General features: G+C 41.1%; 1 protein-coding gene across 3 annotated transcripts in view; it reads left to right on the top strand.

The window, feature by feature from the left end:
• Positions 1-17,193: 17,193 nt before the first annotated feature.
• PPP2R5E (protein phosphatase 2 regulatory subunit B'epsilon) overlaps positions 17,194-20,381 on the top strand; it is a 166,726-nt gene continuing 163,538 nt past the window's right edge. For 2 of the 3 annotated variants that reach the window (XM_010588683.3, XM_010588682.3), the window contains exons 1-2: positions 17,194-17,302; positions 19,524-19,687. In XM_010588683.3, coding sequence (XP_010586985.1) covers positions 19,531-19,687 — 157 coding nt within the window. In that variant the 5' untranslated portion in view covers positions 17,194-17,302; positions 19,524-19,530. The remainder of the gene's footprint in view (positions 17,303-19,523; positions 19,688-20,381) is intronic. The other variant, XM_003408698.4, reaches the window with a different exon arrangement.

The following is a 20,381-nucleotide window of genomic DNA, read 5'->3' as shown; positions in this document are numbered from 1 at the left end:
TGCAGTGAGGGGTTCGGTTATTTAAATTGAAAGTTGGAGAATAATCTTTTGAATGTGGGTTTTAGATCAAAATAATTCATGGGCTTAATGCAATTACCATAAAATCCCAATGGGTTATTTTGGGAAACTTAAAAAAATGATACAGATGAGGAAGCAGGAGAGCAGTGGGATGCAGACCCCAAATTCTCATAAAAAGACAAGACTTAATGGTCTGACTGGGACTAGAAGGACCCCAGTAGTCATGGCCCTCAGACCTTCTGTTGGCCCAGGACAGGAACCATTCCCAAAGCCAACTCTTCAGACAGGGATTGGACTGGACAATGGGATGGAGAGGGATGCTGGTGAGGAGTGAGCTTCTTGGATCAGGTGGACACTTGAGACTATGTTGGCAACTCCTGCCTAGAGGGGAGATGAGAGGGTGGAGGGGGTTAGAAGCTGGTGAAATGGACACGAAAAGAGAGAGTGGAGGGAGGGAGCAGGCTGTCTCATTAGGGGGAGAGTAATTGGGAGTATGTAGCAAGGTGTATGTAAGTTTTTGTGTGAGAAACTGACTTGATTTGTAAACTTTCACTTAAAGAACACTAAAAATTAAAAAAAATGATACAGAGATTCAGCTAGAAGTATCATTGGGTGAGAAGAAGTAAGAAAAAGATTTAAAAATGTGTAATGAAGAAGGACTTGTCAATAAATGGTGGAGGGAAAACTGGTTGTTTAGAAAAAAATCAATTTAGGTTCTCATCTCACACCATATACTAACATTAATTCAAGTGTGATTAAAGAGTTTAGTATAAAAGAAAAATAAAACATAAAATTAGAAGATAATACATATAAATGGCTACTTTCTAGGTGGGAGAGGATTTTTTTTTGTGTGTTTGTGTGTAGCAAATATATAGGTAACAAAACACTTGGCATTTCAACATCTTCATGTATACAGCTCAGTGACATCACTTATGTTCATCATGTTGCTTAACCATCACCGTTACCCGTTCACGAATTTTTCCATCATCCACGAAAAGATTTCTTAGAGCAACAGAATCTCTCGTGTACTACTGGGGGGGCTGTAGTTTGGTACAATCATTTAGGAAAACAATTTCTTCCTATCTTGTGAAGTTGAAGAAGCACATACTCTGTGAACTGATTTCATTTCTAGATATACACTCTAGGGAAACTGCCTCTCCGTCTGTAAGGATATGCGTATGGGAATTTCACAAGGCCATTGTTTGAAGTAGTAAAACACAGGAAAAATTCCAAACCTCTAAAAACAAGAGAATGAGTAAATAAATTGCTGAACACTCATAAATGGAATGCTATACAGCAGTGAAAGGGAATGATCTAAAGTATCTGTGTCAATGTGGTTAAATTTAAAAAACATACTGTTGAGTGAAAAAAGAAAGTTACAGAAGGTACATAGAGTAATAGCAACTATGAAAAAAAGTACTACATATTGTTTAGAAATATGTACATAGTACAAGTATGACATGTATGAGGATAAAAAAACACGAGATTCAGGGTAATGGCAACCTCTATGGGAGAAAGAAGGGACTATGATAGGAGTAGGTCACACAAGTGGCTTCGGCTATGTTGGTTATGTTTCATTTTAAAGCTGTGTGGTGGCGACACGAGTATGTGTTATATTATTCATTGTGGTTCTTCGTAAGTCAAAAATGTTTCATGAAATAAAATTTAAAGGTAATACATATTCCTTAAAAAATTAAAAACAACACCTAAGTATATAATTTTATCTTTGCCACTTATCTCCAACCCATGCCTATTCCCAGAAGTATTCACTATTAACAGTTCAAAGTATACCTGGTGTGCAGTGGTTAAGAGCTTGGCTACTAACCAAAAGGTCAGCAGTTTGAATCCACCAGCTGCTCCTTGAAAATCCTATAGGGCAGTTCTGCTCTGTCCCGTAGGGTTGCTATGAGTCAGAATGGACTTGATGGCAAAGAGATTTTTTTTTTTGGTATGTGTGTATCTGTATACATGTGCAGATATACCTGTATGTATTTCATAATCAGTTTTTTCCTAATATAAATAGGGTAGGTAATACTTTATCATTCTGTGACTTGCTTTTTTTCACTTAATACTTTATTATAGACACCTTTCCATGTGAGTACATAAACATCTCTCATATTTAATGGCTGCATAGTATTCCATAGTATGGATGTGTCATAATTTATTTCACCCTCCCCCAAATGATGCATACTTAGGTTGTTTCTACTTTGTGTTATTACAATGCTATAATGAATATCCCTGGTGAACATTAGGATTATTTCCATATGAAAGATTTAGAGGGAAAGGAATTTTTAAGGGAAAGACTTTCTAAGAATTTGTGCTTAACAATGAAAGAAGTCCTGAAGGAAATATGATACATTACTCTATGTAAAATCAATACCTAATACCTTCTTATAAATAAATTACAAAAGCACTAAAACCCTAAAAGAAATGAAATAAGTATTGAATGATAATAGACTATTTGTAGAAAAAGAAATAAAATGACTGTTAAACAACACATGGAAAATATTGTAACTATTTTAGCTTTGTAATTAAAGAGAAAAAAGTTATAATTAGTTTCAATTTTTTGGTGTATTAATTTAATCAATATGAGAAAGTGGGTAATAATGTTGGCAACATGGCAGAACGTTATCAAGAACTTACAAATGTACTGGCATTAATCCAAAAAACACAAAATAATAAATGTTGGAGAGGCTGTGGAGAGACTGGAACACTTATACACTGTGAGTGGGAGTGTAAAATGGGATAACAACTTCGGAAATCGATTTGGCACTTCCTTAAAAAGCTGGAAATAGAACTACCATATGATCCAGGAAGCCCACTCCTTGGAATATATCCTAGAGAAATAAGAGCCTTCGCATGAATAGATGTATGCACACCCATATTCATTGCAGCACTGTTTACAATGGCAAAAAGATGGAAACAACCAAGGTGCCCATCAACGGATGAATGGATAGACAAGTTATGGTATATTCACACAGTGGAATACTATGCAATGATAAAGAACAATGATGAATCTGTGAAACATCTCATAACATGGAGGAATCTGGAAGGCATTACGCCGAGTGAAATTTAGTCAGCTGCAAAAGGGCAAGTATTGTGTGAGACCACTATTATAAGAACTCAAGAAAAACTTTAAACACAGAAGGAAATATTCTTTGATGGTTATAAGGGTGGGGAGGGAGGGAATGGGGTATTCACTAATTGAATAGCAGACAAGAACTATTTTAGGTGAAGGGAAAGACAACACACAATACAGGGAGGTCAGCGCAACTGGACTAAACCAAAAGCAAAGAAGTTTCCTGAATATAACCAAACACTTTGAAGGCCAGAGTAGCAGGGATGGGGGTTTGGGGACCATGGTTTCAGGGGACATCCAGATCAATTGGCATAACAAAGTATGTTAAGAAAACGCTGAGCATCCCACTTTGGTGAATGGTATCTGGGGTCTTAAATGCTAGCAAGCGGCCATCTAAGATGCATCAATTGGTCTCAACCCTCCTGGAGTGAAGGAAAATGAAGAACACCAAAGACACAAGGTAAATATAAGCCTGAGAGACAGAAAAGGCCACATAACCCAGAACTCCATCAGCCTGAGACCAGAAGAACTAGATGGTACCCAGCTACCACCGATCACTGCCCTGACAGGGAACACAACAGAAAATCACTGATGGATCGGGAGAACAGTGGGGTACAGACCCCAAATTCTTGTAAAACAATCAGACTTAATGATCTGACTGAGACTAGAGGGACCCCAGAGGTCATGGCCCCTTGACCTTCTGTTAGCCCAAGCCTGGAACCATTCCTGAAGCCAAGTATAAGACAGAAAATGATATTGATGAGGAGTGAGCTTCTTGGCTGAAGCAGACACATGAGACTATGTGGGCAGCTCCTGTCTAGAGGCAAGATGAGAAGGACAGGAGCTGGTTGAATGGACATGGGGAATACAGGGTGGTGAGGAGTGTGCTGTCACATTAGGGAGAGAGCAGCTGGGGTTACAAAGCAGGTGTGTATATGTTTTTGTATGAGACTGACTTGATTTGTAAACTTTCACTTAAAGCACACACAAAAAAAAACTTACAAATGTTCATATCCTTAGACCATTAATTCCACTATTATAAACTAATTTTGAGGAAATAATCAAAATAAGTAGAAAACATTGGGTGCATTTTGGGGTAATCACTGCTTCTCATTTTTTCTCCCCCACCACACATGAAAACAGCAGAGGGCCCCCACCATCCATTTGGTGCCATATGACGATAACCTGACAGGAGTTGCTTGGACCAGTAGTGGTTATCCACCTAAGCTGGGCCAGGCTCCTTTTCCCAGGAACTTTGAATGGAAGTTAAGGTGTTCTAGCCTAAGTTCTGGCTGGTCTTTTGAATGGAGACAATGCAAACATGAGAGTTTGGCCTACCATTTTGCTCCATTTGAGAGGAAGCCCCTCTTCAGTGGGAGAAAAGAATGAAGCACAATCACAGCAAAGGACAGAGACAAAAAAAAAAAGAAAAGGACTTGGGGCACTGGGTACTGGGCTGGGCCTTTCCAGTGCTATGCTAGTCCCTGCTAGCTCAGGCTGAGTACATCCCTGCCCAGAATTCTAATAACAATTCCTTCCTTGGGCTTATGCCAATATTGAACAATGCAGAAGCATCAAAAGAAGATGGAAGAACCAAAAAGAATTGGTCAATGTCCAACCATTTCAGAAGGTAGCATGTGATCAAGAATCATTGGTACTGAAGGAAGAAGTCCAAGCTGCACTAAAGACATTGGTGAAAGACAAGGCTCCAGGAACTGACAGAATGCCAATTGAGATATTTCAACAAATGGATGCTACGCTGGAAGCACTCACCCATCTATGCCAAGAATTTGGAAGACAGCTTACCTGGCCAACCAACTGGAAGAGATACATATTTTTGCCCATTCCAAAGAGAGGTGATCCAACTGAATGCAGAAATTATCGAACAATATCATTAATATCACATGCAAGTAAAATTGTGCTGAAGATAATTCAAAACAGTTGCAGCAGTATATCAAGAGGGAATTGCCAGAAATTCAAGCCAGATTCAGAAGAGGACATGGAACAAGGGATATCATTGCTGATGTTAGATGGATCTTGGCTGAAAGCAGGGAATACCAGAAAGATGTTTAACTGTGTTTTATTGACTATGCAAAGGCATTCGACTGTGTGGATCATAACAAATTACGGATAACATTGCAAAGAATGGGAATTCCAGAACACTTAATTGTGCTCTACTGTTTTTTTTTTTTTTTTTTTGGTAATTGTGCTCAAGAGTTAACCTGTACTTATGCAGTCATTCCAACAGGACAAGGGGATATTGCGTGGTTTAAAATCAGGAAAAGCATGCGTCAGGGTTGCATCCTTCACCATACTTATTCAATCTGTATGCTGAGCAAATAACCCAAGAAGCTGGGCTATATGAAGAAGAACGCAGCATAAGGATTGGAGGAAGCCTCATTAAGAACCCGCGATATACAGACGACACAACCTTGCTTGCTGAAAGCGAAGAGGACTTGAAGCACTTACTGATGAAGATGAAAGACTACAACCTTCAGTATGGATGACACCTCAACATAAAGAAACCAAAATCTTTACAACTGAACCAATGAGCAACATCATGATAAACAGAGAAAATGTTGAAGCTGTCAAGGATTTTTATTTTATTTTACTTTACTGCCCTTTAGAGCAAATTAGTTTCTCATTCAGAAATTTATGCAAAAATTGTTTCGGGACATTGGTTGCAATCCCTACTATATGTCAGCACTCTCCCCCTTTCTACTGCATGTTCGCTGTTTCTATTCATCCAGTTTTCCTGTCCCTTCCTACCTTCTCGTATTTGCTTTCGGGCAGGCGTTGTTCATTTAGACTCGTATACTTGATTGATCTAAGAACTTTCCTCACATGTGTTACTGTTTATTTTATAGGCCTGTCTAATCTTTGGCTGAGAGGTGAACTTCAGGGGTGGCTTCAGTTCTGAGTTAGCAGGATGTCCGAGGCCATAGTCTCCGGGGTTCCTCTAGTCTCTGTCAGACCAGTAAGTCTGATCTTTTTTGTAAATTTGAATTTTGTTCTATGTTTTTCTCCTGTTCTGTTCAGGACCCTTGTCAGAGTGGTAGGTCATGGTAGCATGGCACCATCTTGTTCTTCTGGGCTCAGGCTGGTGGAGGCTGTGGTTCATATGGTCCATTAGTCGTCTGGACTAATATTTTCCTTGTGCCTTTGGTTATCTTCATTCTCCTTTGCTCTGGATGGGATGGGACCAATAGATGTGTCTTAGATGGTTGCTCTCAAGTTTTTAACACCCCAGATGCTGCTCATGAAAGTAGGATGTAGTACCTTGACTTTATGAGCTATGTTATGCCAACTGACCTAGATGTCTGCCAAGACCGTGGTCCCCAGCCCTCAACCCTAATAACTTGGTCCCTCAAGGTGTTTGGATGTATCTAGATCAAGGATTTCATTTTACACAAATCCACAATCAATGCCATGGAAACAGCAGTCAAGAAATCATACAATGTGTTATGGCATTGGGTAAATCTGTTGCAAAAGACTCTTTAAAGTGTTAAAAAGCAGATGTCACTTTGAGGACTAAGGTGCTCCTGACCCAAGTCGTGGTATTTTCAGTCGCCTCATATGCATGTGAAAGCTGGACAATAACTAAGGAAGACAGAAAAAGAATTGATGCTTTTGAATTATGGTGTGGGTGAAGAATATTGAATGTACCATGGACTGCCAGAAGAATGAAAAAATCTGTTGTGAAAAGTACAGCCAAAATGCTCCATAGAAGTGAAGATGGCGAGATTTCATCTCACATACTTTGGACATGTTATCAGGAAGGACCCGTCCCTGGAGAAGCACATCATGCTTGGTAAAGTAGAGGATCAGTGAAAAAGAGGAAGACCCTCAATGAGATGGATTCACACAGTGAGTGGAACAACTGGCTGAAACATAGAAATAATTGCGGGGATAGCACAGGACTGGGAAGTGTTTCATTCTATTGTACATAGGGTCACTATGAGTCGGAACCAACTTGGTGGCACCTAACAAGAAATAACAATAAGGTTCCTGCTAGAATCCTGGTGGCCCATCAGTTAAGCACTCAGCCATTAACCAAAAGGTTGGTGGTTTGAACTGATCCCCTAGCTCCACGGGAGAAAGACCTGGTGATCTTCCCCATAATAATTACAGCCTAGAAAACCACATGGAGCAGTTCTACTTTGTTACATGGGGTTGCTATGAGTCAAAATTAACTGGATGATGCCTAACAACAAGATTCCTGTTGCTCCAACTCGAGAAAGAGAATCTCAGATTCTTCCCAGTGCCCGCAAATCCCAGCACACAGAGTGTCAACGAAGTGAATATTTTCATTTCCAACTCTCAAGGTCTACCGTGGAGAAAGAGAAGTAGTGGAGAGAAAAACTTAATACTATTTGAGCACTTATTAGTAAAATGGAAAGAAATTATCTATGTGAAGTACTTTGAATAGTTCCTGGCCCATAGTAAAACAGTAAAGCATACCTTAAAAAAAAAAAAAAAAATTGTGCCAAGCCAGGAGTGAACAAGAGTCCTGAGTGTCGAGTTGTAGACGAAATACCACCTCCTCCTTCTCACCTTGTTTTTTTGGGTTTTTTTCTTTCCATTTTTCTCTCCTAGTCACAGATATTGCACTGGGCTCTGGGTACCCATAATGTTAGCCCTTGACCATAACATCTTGATCACTATAGTCATAATCCTTACTATGTCTTAGTTATATTTTAAATTCCCCAGAGCACAGAGTAGGTACTAAATATTTGGAATGAATGAGGGAAGAAATGATTAAAGAAAATCATAAAACTGTTGTTAGGAAAGTTCTCTTATACAAACGTTTAAGGTTTATCAAAATGTCCTGACTGTTTGATGATGGTAATTTTCTTTCAAGCTGAGTATTTGCCATACGTAGTTTAACTATAAATCTATTGATTCTTAGCTGATTGTAACATTTTTCCTTTAAAGAGTCAAGAAAGCTAGGATTTTTTTCTTTTGAATGATTTTTTTTTTCTCTTCCAATACTTATTTTTCAAAAATACTTTCTCATAAATACTTTGTTCCAGTTGCCAACTGGTTTGCTAACTGGGTCACCAACCTTTCAAATCTGTTGATATAAGCTTTCTTGACTTAGAAAAACCATTAAACAGAACATTTTGAAATACTGGCGATCACTGCTGTCTCTATCCTTGTTTTCAAAGTTCTTTAAATCTAAGTTCTCCACAAATGTACTCTTGATTAAGAATAAGGTTGATTTAGATCCATACGAAACTTTACTAGCAAAATTCTCACTAAAGACAGAATGGGGAGAGGTTCTTTGTGTATTTGGAAAGAGACTTAAGTATCAGGTTTTTAATGTATTCTATACTGCACTGTTTACAAACCAGATTGTATAGAGGACTTCCAGGGGAAAAAGACAGTGAAATTGTTTAGAAAATCAATGCCTATCTTCTATTCCTAATCTTGCCCAAGGTCTGCCACTTACTAGATATATGACCTTGGAAAAGAAACTTAAGTTTTCTGTACCTCAGTTTCTGCATCTGTAACATGGGATAATAGTACCTACATCCATAGGTTAATCTGAGGATTAACAAAGATAATAAATGTAAAGGGTCTGCCATACAAGTGTTCGATGAATGAGAGTTCATCTTGATGATGATGAAAGACTTGGTTCATGGTTTCTACTTTCTCTACATTATGACTTTGTATAAGACATTTAACTTCTGTATCTTATTAGTCTTTCCATTGGTGAAGTGGAGAAAATATACAAGCCCTGTATTCAATTTCTTGGACATATCATTAGCAAACAATGATTTAAAAATAGAGGTAACTTTAATAAAGTGTGAAGAGGCCTGGCTCTTGCAAGAACTGGGTTTAAATTGTGGTTCTAGTTACTAGTTATTTGACATTGGACAACCTCCCAGACCCTCACTTCTTTTATTTATAAAATGGAAATAATTTATAGAGTTAAGGCTCAATTTAAACAATGCGTATGAAAGTGAACTAAACTGCTGTGCATGTTTGCTGTTATTTTTTCTAGTCCCACACAAGACTGCATGTTTTGTCCTTATTGGTTTATCTTGTTTTAATAACGCTGTGCTCCAACTTAAAAGTTTGTTCCCTCTTTTATTGTCTTGTCTTTTTAGAACATTTTAGCAGTGTTTTATCCTAATTCACAGCTATCATCCAACTTTATTGATATCTTAACGACAGTGTTCTCTCTCTATGATAGACTGAGAACCCAAGATGTAACATTTAACTATAGGCTGGATTTTCTAAAAATGTGGACTTGGTGTCTTAAGGGACACAGTAAAAATAAACTACATTAAAAGCAGCAGCTAGTTTGCTGAAGAAGAAGGCTTATTTTCATGTTTGGTAGGTCACTGCACTGTTCCTTCCTCACAAAGCTGTGTTCAAGGAGGACTTCAACAATTCTGCAAGTTTAATCCTTAAGAATATTTGTTTTGAGTCTGAACTTAAAAAATATATATAAATTAGACTGCTTGATGAATTGTATTCAGAAAGAATTTTTGGCAGGGTCACTTTAAATGATTTTCTTTCATTCTTAAGGTTTAAGATTTCATCTAAAGATTCCATTTAGTTTAACCCTCAGAATACCTCAGATTCAGGGCCTAAGTGTAAACCGAGGCTGAGAAAGGTTAAGTAACTTGCTTGTGCATCATTACTCAGGATTCTGCTGGGTGTCAGTTTTAGAAATCCAACTCCAAAATAGCTTAAACAAAAAAATGGGAATTTACTGGCTCGTATCACTGAAACTAGTTTCAGGCATAGCTGAATTCAGCAGTTCCAATTATGTTGTGGGAACTGGGCATTAGTCACTGTTTCTCCCACAGTATTGGCTTCCTTCAGGGTGGGAAAGGGAGAAGGGGAATGGTCCTACACAGCTCCAGCTTACATCATTTTTATGGCTTATGCCCTAAGAGGAAGAGAGGCACCCCTCTCCCGGCATTCAAAGAGAACATCCTGGGGAAGATCCAATGATCCACTTAGCTCTCGTACCCACCCCTCCAGGAGGAAGGAAGAGGGAAGCACCAGGATTAACAGCCCTACCAAGATTACAGGAAGTGAGGGAGAGGTGTGGCTCTTAAAAGAAAAAGGTATGTGTGTGGGGAATGTGGTGCAATGAATTACACATTACGGGCCTCTTAGCCATAGTCTTTATAACCCCCACCAAATGATTGTGTGGGACCATGCTAATAAGGTATATGGAAGCCTAATGAGGGGATTGGTCAGTTTTGTCGTTCCGTTAGGCTTAAAATGAGCCATCCCTGGGGCGGGAGAAGAGGATCTCACCACCACCAAAAAAAAAAAAAAAAGAGCCAGAAGTGGAATTCTTCTTTTGGATCTGGGATCCCTGCGCTGAGAAGCTCCTGGAACTAAGGAGACCGAGAGAGAGCTGTAACACCGAGACCAAGAGAGAGCTGTAACACTGAAGATGGTGAAAAGCAGTGGCAAAGAAATGGCAGCAGCAGAACCAGGAGACAGGCAGGAGACAGCTTGGCCCATGGAGTGAGAAAGCTGTGTGCCTTCTGGCAGGAGGCTTGCCAGTGGAGTAGAATGCCTCCAGGCACCTGGTGGAACTAGGTTTGTTGACCCACAGAGTTAGAGCTGAGTGTCTTTGGGCCGAAGCTTGCTGACGGAATGGGGTGCCCCTGGGCACTTATCAGCAGAACTGAAAGTGCTTTATAACACTAGCTGGAACAGAGCAGAAGTGAAGACCAGAAGGAGGCATGCCTACAGGCATGCTAAGAAGAGGCTCTTGTGATGGAAGAACTGTATCCTGAGTGTTCCTGAACCTGAACTGTAACCTGTTGCTTCCCTAATAAACCCCATAACTATGAGTATAGTCTGTAAGTTCTGTGTGGTCATTGCAACAAACTAGTGAATTCAGCAGAGAAGTAGAGAGTGCCATGGGAGGGACGGTTAATGTCAGACTTGGTAAAGATGGCAGAGAGAGGAGGCATATATCTGACCTCTACCTCATAGTAATCAGCCTTGGGCTGTTGATCTTGATTCTCCTTCCTCCTTGTGAGGCTAGAGAAGGTCAGATGCCGCCGCCACCATTACATTTTTACAGGGAGATACCCATTGCTCTAAGGCTACCAGTATCAGTTGCCATGGAGTCAATTCTGACTCCATGAGTGTCAGAATGGAACTGTGCTCCATAGGATTTTCAATGGCTGAGTTTTTGGAAGTAGATTTCCAGGCCTTTCTTCCAAGGCACCTCTAGGTGGACTTGAAACTCCAACCTTTTGGTTAGCAGCCAAGTGTGTTAACCATTCCCACCACTCAGGGACTCTACGCCAAGGCTAGACCATGATTAAAGGCGGAGTTAGAACGAGAAACCAAAATTTTAGTCCCAGTGCAGTTCTTTTTCTTGTCCTAGAGGTTACAATGGGAAAGAGAAATAAGTAAGCTTAGAACAAAATAAATTAAGTAATATAAATTAGAAATGAACAGAAAGCTCTAAAATGATAAGTCAAATAACTATTTTACTTTCAGAAGTATATGGATACTGTAAAATGCAAATCCCTGCTATTGCTAATGAATGCTTCCACACACTTTCTATGGAAGTGGATTGAAAGACATGCCTCTGATTTCTCTGCTACTTGTTTTCTTCCTGTCACAGTGGGGTATGCTAGAATAAAATCTCGAAGAAAAAAAAAGACAGAAAACTTTTAATTGAAAAGTTTAAGAATTATTAAAAACGGGGAGAAAGTAGATGATTTTGGTAACAAACCAAACCAAACCCACTGCTGTCGAATCCATTCTGACTCATAGCCACCCTATAGGACAGAGTAGAACTGCCCAATGGAGTTTCCAAGGAGTGCCCGGCAGATTTGAACTGCCGACCTCTTGGTTAGCAGCCGTAGCACTTAATCACTATGCCACCAGGGTTTCTGATAAATCTACTGACTATCCTGTGAGCCTACTTATTTACAGGCGAAGAAACCAGGACTCTGAGGAGTAATTTGCCTCAGCTCCTGACTGTCCGAGTTGGGATTACCTGGGTATGTCTGATTCCTGTGCCCCTGTTCTCAGCATTATGCTTACAATTAGGTATACCTTTAAGTTCATTTAATTGTGTAATTGACTATTTCACAAGCGAAATTATTTGTGGTACACTATTACGTGTTTTGGAAACACTGGTGGCACAGTGGTTAAGTGCTACAGCTCCTAACCAAAAGGTCAGCAGTTCAAATCCACCAGGTGCTCCTTGGAAACTCCATGGGGCAGTTCTACTCTGTCCTATTAATAGGGTCACTATGAGTTGGAATTGACTAGACGGCAACCGGTTTTTTTTATTATGTGTTTCATCCTGTGTGAAGTGTAGTGCACTAAAGCGGGCTTTCTCTTTCTTCGTTTCGTTTTTCCAACTCTTTCCCAAAAGTCCCAGCTTCTCCCTGCCTCCCTGCCTTGATCCATCAGTGACATACAGCCTCTCACTAGGGACAGTGCAAAGGTCCTCTGGTAGCCATTTCTGGACTGCAGCTCTAGCTGCTATGTAGGGAACTACAGCACCTAAACATTTTAAATCTGAAGCAATAACTATGCACATCAATCACGTGAAAAGCCATGAAAAAACTACAACCCTTGAAGCACATCTGAAAACAAAAGTGTAAGTTGTGACCCAAGAAAAAGTCAATGCTGAGGGTGTTTCCTATGTGGATGAATGTGGCTCAGAGCACCGATAGGACACCAAAGGTCCCTTGTCTATACAAGCTGTGTGTATACTCCTTTTGTTTTTCCTAAGACAAAAGCTGTTGACTCAGGATTTCTGTTTTGTTTTGATTCTTTCTTCTTAGCCCACAACCAGCTTCATATCCTGCTACCTCATCACACACTCACCAAATTAGGCTATTATATTTTTGACGATATTTTATCAGCATGAGTCTTTTCTGCCTCTCTTTACTGATTGATAAAATTTGACCATGCTTCTGCTTATTAAGCTCTCCTTTAGTTCACCAGTCAGCCACTATTTGATAGTCTGTGTCTTCTAGTCTCAACACATGGCCAGCCCTCCAAGAGATTCATGATAAGCTCAGCTTTGATATCTGGGAAGTGAACACTTTCATCTGATAACAATATACTGTGTTTCATCACTTGATAATGGCCTCCCAGATGGCTATAATGTATTTCTTTTTGTATTATCTAGAGTAGCAGTCTCCAAACTTTTTCGATAATGCATCCCTATGATTTTTTTTGAGACTATTCTTCAAAAAATATCTATTTATAAAGTATATTCATGTGCTTCTATCATTAGCTAATAACTCAACCACAAACTACAATTAGGGTGACATTCATTGTTAATGATAGTGGATGTAAACCCACATTTCAAATAACCTTCTAGATGATTTTGATATTTTTGGTCAGATTTTGTTTGGAGTTTATTAGATTGTCATTTTAACTTTGAAATGTGGCTGGCAAAGACCTTATACTAGGAGAACTGTCTGTTCTGCAATTTGCTTATTTTCCTTTGGTTTCTTTGCAAAGGACCCTTGTAAAGTCACTTGTCTGTTTTGTGAGAGTTAGTTTAATTAGATAATATCAGTAAATCCACTTAACAGAACCCAGAAAACTGCAATAAGTCACGACATGTTGATAGGGACTGAGTGGGTGGGACCACAACTGCCAACCCCTGGGAAAGGGTAACTTAAACTTTTCGCTGATGTTACCTCTATGCCATTATATGCCACTTGACTATTAGCCCGTGGACTGAGTGCAGGGCCACTCATTCTGTATGTAAATTATTAGTCAAGCTTAATGTCTTTCTTTTTAGATTAGAATTAAGCATAAATAGCTGTCTTCCTATTTTCTTCCCCTGCATCCCAAATGGATTGTCTTGCACAATGCCTGGAGTGCACACAGCCCATGGGATGCATGGACTCTTTTAGAGACCATTGGCCTACAGAACAATTTCTTGAATAGAGGAAGATGTTTCCCTTAAAAAAGACCTGCTCATTTCAGAGGAGCCCTGGTGGCACAGTGGTTAAGCACTTGGCTGCTAGCCAAAAGGTCGGCAGTTTGAACGCACCAGCCACTCTGGGAGAAAGATGTGGCACTTTGCATTCTTAAAGATTGACAGCCTTGGAAACCATATGGAGCAGATCCACTCTGCCCTATAGGGTGGCTATGAGTCAGAGTTGTCTTGCTAGCAATGGGGTTAGTTTTCGTTTTGGCTCATTTCAGTTACTCAGCCATTTTATAGAAATTGAAATGATTTTGAAATGAATTGTCTTCATAGAGATCCATAATTTGCAAGCAAAGTCGCCACTTTACTAAATGTGAAACGTTCTAAGCAACAGCTGTGAGCATTTCAAACGTGCACTACTCCTTAACGGCTCTACTGCTGCCAAGGGAAATTGAGTTGGCTTCAAAATCTTCTTGGTTTTAATTCTGCACTTACCCTCAGTCAGATTTCTGCTTGGCCAGGACATTTAACTTTTGTGAAGAATGGAACAGGAAATCGAGAGATGTGGAAATATAAGTTTCTTGAAGGTAGTAACTAGACTGGTGTTTTTTTCTACACAGTTTTAAGAGCCTAGAGGTGATGAGGAGTCCCTGGGTGGTGCAAAAGGTTAACATGCCATGGTACTAAACAAAAGGTTGGAGGTTTGAGTCCACCCCAGAGGTGCCTCCGAAACAAGGCCTTGCAATCTACTTCTGAAAAAATCAGCCATTGAAAACCCTATAGAGCACAGTTTTACTCTTACACACATGGGGTCGCCATGAATTGGAGTCAACTGGACAGCAACTGGTTTGGTTTTTTAGAGGTGAACTTTATCAGAGCAAAAACGGGCGGTATTCATACAGTGCCCAATCATTTGTAATGAGTAAGGGAAGCCTGCTTCCATCTACAAGAGCCATCTTTCCTATTTTTGTTCAGTGCTGGAATATTATTCTTTCTTAGCACAAAATTATTTTTTTGCGCAAGAGCCATTTCTGAGTGTGTACACGGAAATTTCCAACACATGAGTGTTAAACAATACAAACAAGAGAAACACGATGCATTTTTTTAAACCTGTGTTACATTATTGTTTTAGGTGAAAATTTACAACACAAATTAGTTTCTCATTAAAAAATTTATACAAATTGTTTTTTTTCACATTGGTTGCAATCCCTACAATGTCACAACGCATTTTTTCTTGCCAATTGTACATATGGTAGTTTTATTTTTATATAGTTCTGTTACCTAACTGGAAACCCTGGTGGGATAGTGGTTAAGAGCTACGGCTGCTAACCAGAACGTTAGCAGTTCGAGTCCACCAAGCACTCCTCGGAAACTCTATGGGGCAGTTCTACTCTGTCCTACAAGGCTGCTACGAGTTGGAGTCGATTCTATGGCACCAAGTTTGTTTTTTTTTAAATTACCTAACTGCATAAAAAACGATACAACGCTGAGATTAAAAAAAAAAAAAACTAGGCTACAGAATGAGACACACATACACACAATATATATTAATATCAAAAGAAAAAATAGTGGAAGGAAATACACCAAAATATTAACAGTGATTATCTCCGGGTTGAAAGATTACGAATAATGTTTTTTCCTTTTTCCGTTTTCTAAGTTCTGAACAATTGGTACTCTGTAGTTAGTATTTTTTTCTCTCTCAAAAACCGTACATAGCCTGCATTCAGTAGAGTAACAGTTCAAGAGCATTCTCGGGAAATGCATTATTTGGCCTACGCCTCACCAAGGATGCAGACACTTCTCTACTTTATCACTTGTTCTAGCTAAAGTGAGGTTTCTTCATGAACTCTTTCTGATTCACGTTGCCAATTAAGATCCTGCAAATTCCTGGTTTGGAGTTGGGTCTCTTCGAGTTGCTGTGAAGAAACGATTGCAGAGCGTGGCGACTGCGTTTCATTTGCATATCTACACTAGCGCTGGCATCGCCAGTGCTTGCAGGAGCTCCAGGGAGCTTACATACAAAATTGAGGTTTGGAGAGATGTAGGCGCGGTGAGGGGGAATGTGAAGCGTTACTCAACCCTTGGCTAGGGCATAGAGGTTCAGATTTCGGTGCCAGGCTTCCCACAAGATTTAGCGGAGAGTGATTGCTGGGGGGTTTCACAGCTGCAGGGAACCATTTATACGAAAGCAAAGGTGCGGGGGAATTTTATTTCTTCTTATGCAGCGCTGGGTCCTATTCTGAGTGGATCTCCCCGACCCTATAGGGGTCACACCGCTCGGGGAAGGGGGCGTAATCAAGGCCCAGGGGGCTCCTCCACCCTTAACCGACCCTTGCCCTCGGAGCCGCCCAAAGGCTCCGCATTGCGCGGAAACCTATCTCACTGACGTGCCAGTCACACACCTCCCGGGTTTAAGGAACTCCTCTCAGGCCTAGCGGCTGCTGCGATGACCCCCCCCTCAACCTACTCAACAGCCTGGCGGAAGCAACAGCAGCGCACGGAGGACCGCGGCTTCATCCGGGTCCCTCAGGCCTCGGCCCAATCCTCGGCCTCCTCTCTTCCCACCTTCCCGACCCTCGGCCCCCCCGCCCGCGGCCTCCAATCCCTGATCAGTTCTCAGCCGAACCTGCTGGCATGGGAGTGAAGGCGGACGTCGGCCAATGAAGCCTCGCTTCCCGTTTGAAGCCTCCAGTGGGCGGGCGCCGGAGGCGGGCGCTGCTGGCCAGAAGGTTCGGTTGCGCGTGTGCCATGGACTCAGCCGCCCGGTGATATTGACAATAGGAGAGAGAAAGGGGCATTGACTGGGACCCACCGCGGGTACCAAACGGCGGCTCTGGCAGCGGCTCCTCCTCCTTCTCCTTCTTCTTCCTTCTGCTGCCGCTGCGGATCCAGTCTTCTTCCCTCCCTCACCCCCTCCCCACGTCGCCGCCACCGCCGCCGCCGCCGGGTCCGGGGCAACGAGTAGAGGCGCCGCCCGCCGGGAATGTGAACGAGGAGCCACCGGCGGAGCCGCAACGGGGTCGGTGCCGATTTGATGGGACGGGTCCGCGGGGGAGGATCGTGAGGCCGCCGCCGCTGCCGCCGGAGAGCTGAGATTCAGGTCCGGTCGTGAGGCCTAGAGGCGCCACCGCCGCGGAACCGGAGGGACGCCGCGCCGGACAGCCGTCGTCCGGGGTTCCCCGCCGCTGTCCCGACCTCCCCCTGCACGTCTTGGTCCCGTCGCCCGCCCCCGCTGCGGCCCTTTCGCCCGACTCCCACTCCTCGAAACCACAGATCATCTTCGGATTCTTCCCAGAAGCTTCAAGGTAACTTCGAGCCTTCAGCGCCGCGGCTCGCCCGCTTCCTTTCCTCCTCTCCAACCGCATGTGGAACCTGAGGGGCACCGGCCCCTGGGAGGCCTGACCCGGGCAGGCGAGGGGTGCGGTGGGGTGGAGTGCGGTGGAGGGAGCGCCCGTGCCACTTGTCTGATTTACCTGGAAATGCTTCTGATGCCTCCCGTTTCACTCTGTCCTCACCCCCCCCACCCCTTTTCTCCACCTTCCGGTTTGGAGGCGTATTCTTGTCTCCCTTTATCCACTGTCGGGGGCGGGGGAGAAAGCGGGGCTTATCTTGGGGAGGATTCTGTAGCAGCTTCTCTTCTATAGGGCTTTGGGTGGAGGGTGGGAGCAAAGAGAATGTGTAAGCATCCCTACAGACAAACCCTTTCCCTGTCTTTCTCCTCCCCTCACCCTCTTTTCCCCTTTGGATTATCCTGAGCCGCGTAAATGCCCGGTGCCGGCTGCTTAGAGGATGATAAAGCTTCGGGAGCCCTGGTCCAGGGCGAAACCTGTTTCCCCAGGCTTTGCACGGACCCGCTGCTATTGCACGTTCAGTTCTGCAGCGCCTTAGGGTTGAGATCCTTGACGTTTATTCTGGGCCGCGGGCATAGGGGCAATGATTAAAAAAAAAAAAAAAAAGCTACGTATATATCCCAGTGCCATCGTATATATAGTCTTCAAAAAAAAAAAAAAAACCCAAACCCAGTGCCGTGTTTAGAGTCTTTAGAGATAAGAAATAAAGAAGAAAGATAAAATTGATGGAGGAACAAGATGTACTGAAATCTTGTGTTGTTAGGGTTAGAATGAAATCTAAATAATTCACATAGCAGGTAGGAGAAAAGCGGCCCCTAAATTTACGGCATACAAATGTGATGTGGAGCTTCTTGCTGATGCAGTAATTATGAAATTTTGAAGTGATTTTACATTTTCTATAGCCATTCATAGTTTGCAATTCCAGTTTGGATATGTGGCATTATATGTAAGGCTAAATTCGGTAGTGTTTTTTTTTTTTTTTTTTTAAATAGAACCAAACGAGACTTCAGCACTCCAAACCTCAACATCATGTGTTCTTTTCGTTTATGTTTTTGTTCTTTTTACTTTGTTAGAATCTAGGTAATAGAAGTAACTTTATTCTTACATGTTCAGGAAGAACTCCCTTACTCTTTAATTTAGAAGTTTTAAAAAAAATTATGCATTGGAATGATAGGTGAGTAATTGGATTTCACCATTTCCCCCATATAAATTATTTCTATCCAAGTCTGCCATTAATCTTGCATGGCGCCTCAGTGCTGTGGAAATGATGGCATCTGTTTAAATTGGTAAATGAAATTGAGCTCAATGCCTGTTACTTTTAGGAAATAACCTTCATTTTAATTATTAGAGAGGGTTAAAAACCCAAAAGACCTGTTCAGTTCAAGAGAATGAAAATTGGTGTTTGGTGATGAACTTAAAGGTCTAAACCTCAAGGGAATTCAACTTGGTTGTCTAAATAGGCTGTGAATTTATGTTTTCAGGTCAACTTTGGCACATGATTTCATCATAGTTTTATTTGTGAAGCTTTAATAACTTAAGATGGCTTCATTCAAAAAGAAGACTTCTTTGAAATGATTTTAATTATGCCTTTTATGTGTTATAAAGTAATCTAGCCTGTCCTCATTTTGCATTGTGGTGCAGTTTATCACAGCTAAGAGCACATTGCATTAAAAGTCGTGCCGAGATAGTTTCAGGAATTATCAATTTCACCTTGCCAACGATGATGCACTTGTATAGATCCTTGAAGTGCAATGAAATTTTCCACTCCAGAGCCCATTCATAATATTAAATATCTTAGGAAAATGTATTGATGGAAGTTTTCCAGCTTCAGAAGAGCTCCAAAATTACTTCAGGAATCGCAAGATAAGAACTTTGCAGTTAGAAAACATGGGCAAAAGGCTTAGAGGAGTATTCAAGTCTAAATGAGCATCTTTAATGCTTCAAATAACAGAAGTAGCACAGTACGTTAGCGTTATGTATATTGCTTACATGGTAGCTATGGTCTTCCATTTTTCACCAGATTGACATGTTTTTTCCATTGACATGACATTTCTTATATATTTTCTTTATTGTACATTTCCATTTTCATGAATATTGTATATGGGAGTTTTAGAATTTGTATAAATCTCATGTATGCTTCCTTGGGAATGTGCTCATGGTACCTTTTTCTCTCCAGTAGGGATATGTCCTCAGCACCAACTACTCCTCCATCAGTGGATAAAGTAGACGGATTTTCTCGGAAGTCCGTCAGAAAAGCCAGACAGAAGAGGTCGCAAAGCTCCTCACAGTTTAGGTCTCAAGGCAAACCTATTGAGTTAACACCTCTGCCTCTGCTAAAAGGTAAGGCTTACGACCAGGTGATAGATTCCCTTATCAGTTGATCTCTCTCTGTATTTTCCTTTTTTGTAGAGTTTCATATCTGTTAAAATTCTGTATTGCAGATTGAGGGTAGGGGAGGCTTCAGATGCATTGAAATTACTTGTTATGTGACTCGATATCCACTCTCCTTTTTAAGCAACTCAATGTAATCTAAATAGCTGTGGACAAGTGACAAGAAACTTCTTACCAGGAGCATCTCTCACACTGATAGGTAGAAAAACTGAGTGCCAGAAATAATTTAAGATGCTGGGGTTTGTGTTTTTCATTTTTTTCTTCTGTGGACATTTAAGTAGATACATTGTATGGAATGACAACTAAAATTGTACAATCTTAGTCACAAGAAGTAGACCTAGTAGAGGAGATGATACGATAACATATTTAGAATATGGTGTTTGAAAGAATTCGTTTTTAAAAACTGAGAAAAAATGGTCAGTTTATAATCAGTCACATGCGTTCTTTCTGAGAGTTCAAATAGAAAAGATAAATGATGATCACACTTGTTTAACACCTCTTTTCTCTTTTCTTTGGAATGAGTTAAGGGCAAGTTTTTAATGTGGAAAGGGATCTTTTGAGAACTGTTTCTCCTTAAATTAGACCTTTTAAGTTTTGTATGCATGTGTGTATACTTTCTGTCCCTTTTGGTTTTCTTCTGTGT

Source organism: Loxodonta africana, chromosome 10, assembly GCF_030014295.1.
Source record: "Loxodonta africana isolate mLoxAfr1 chromosome 10, mLoxAfr1.hap2, whole genome shotgun sequence".
Lineage (NCBI taxonomy): Eukaryota > Metazoa > Chordata > Mammalia > Proboscidea > Elephantidae > Loxodonta > Loxodonta africana.
This window is presented reverse-complemented; position numbering and strand designations above follow the sequence as displayed.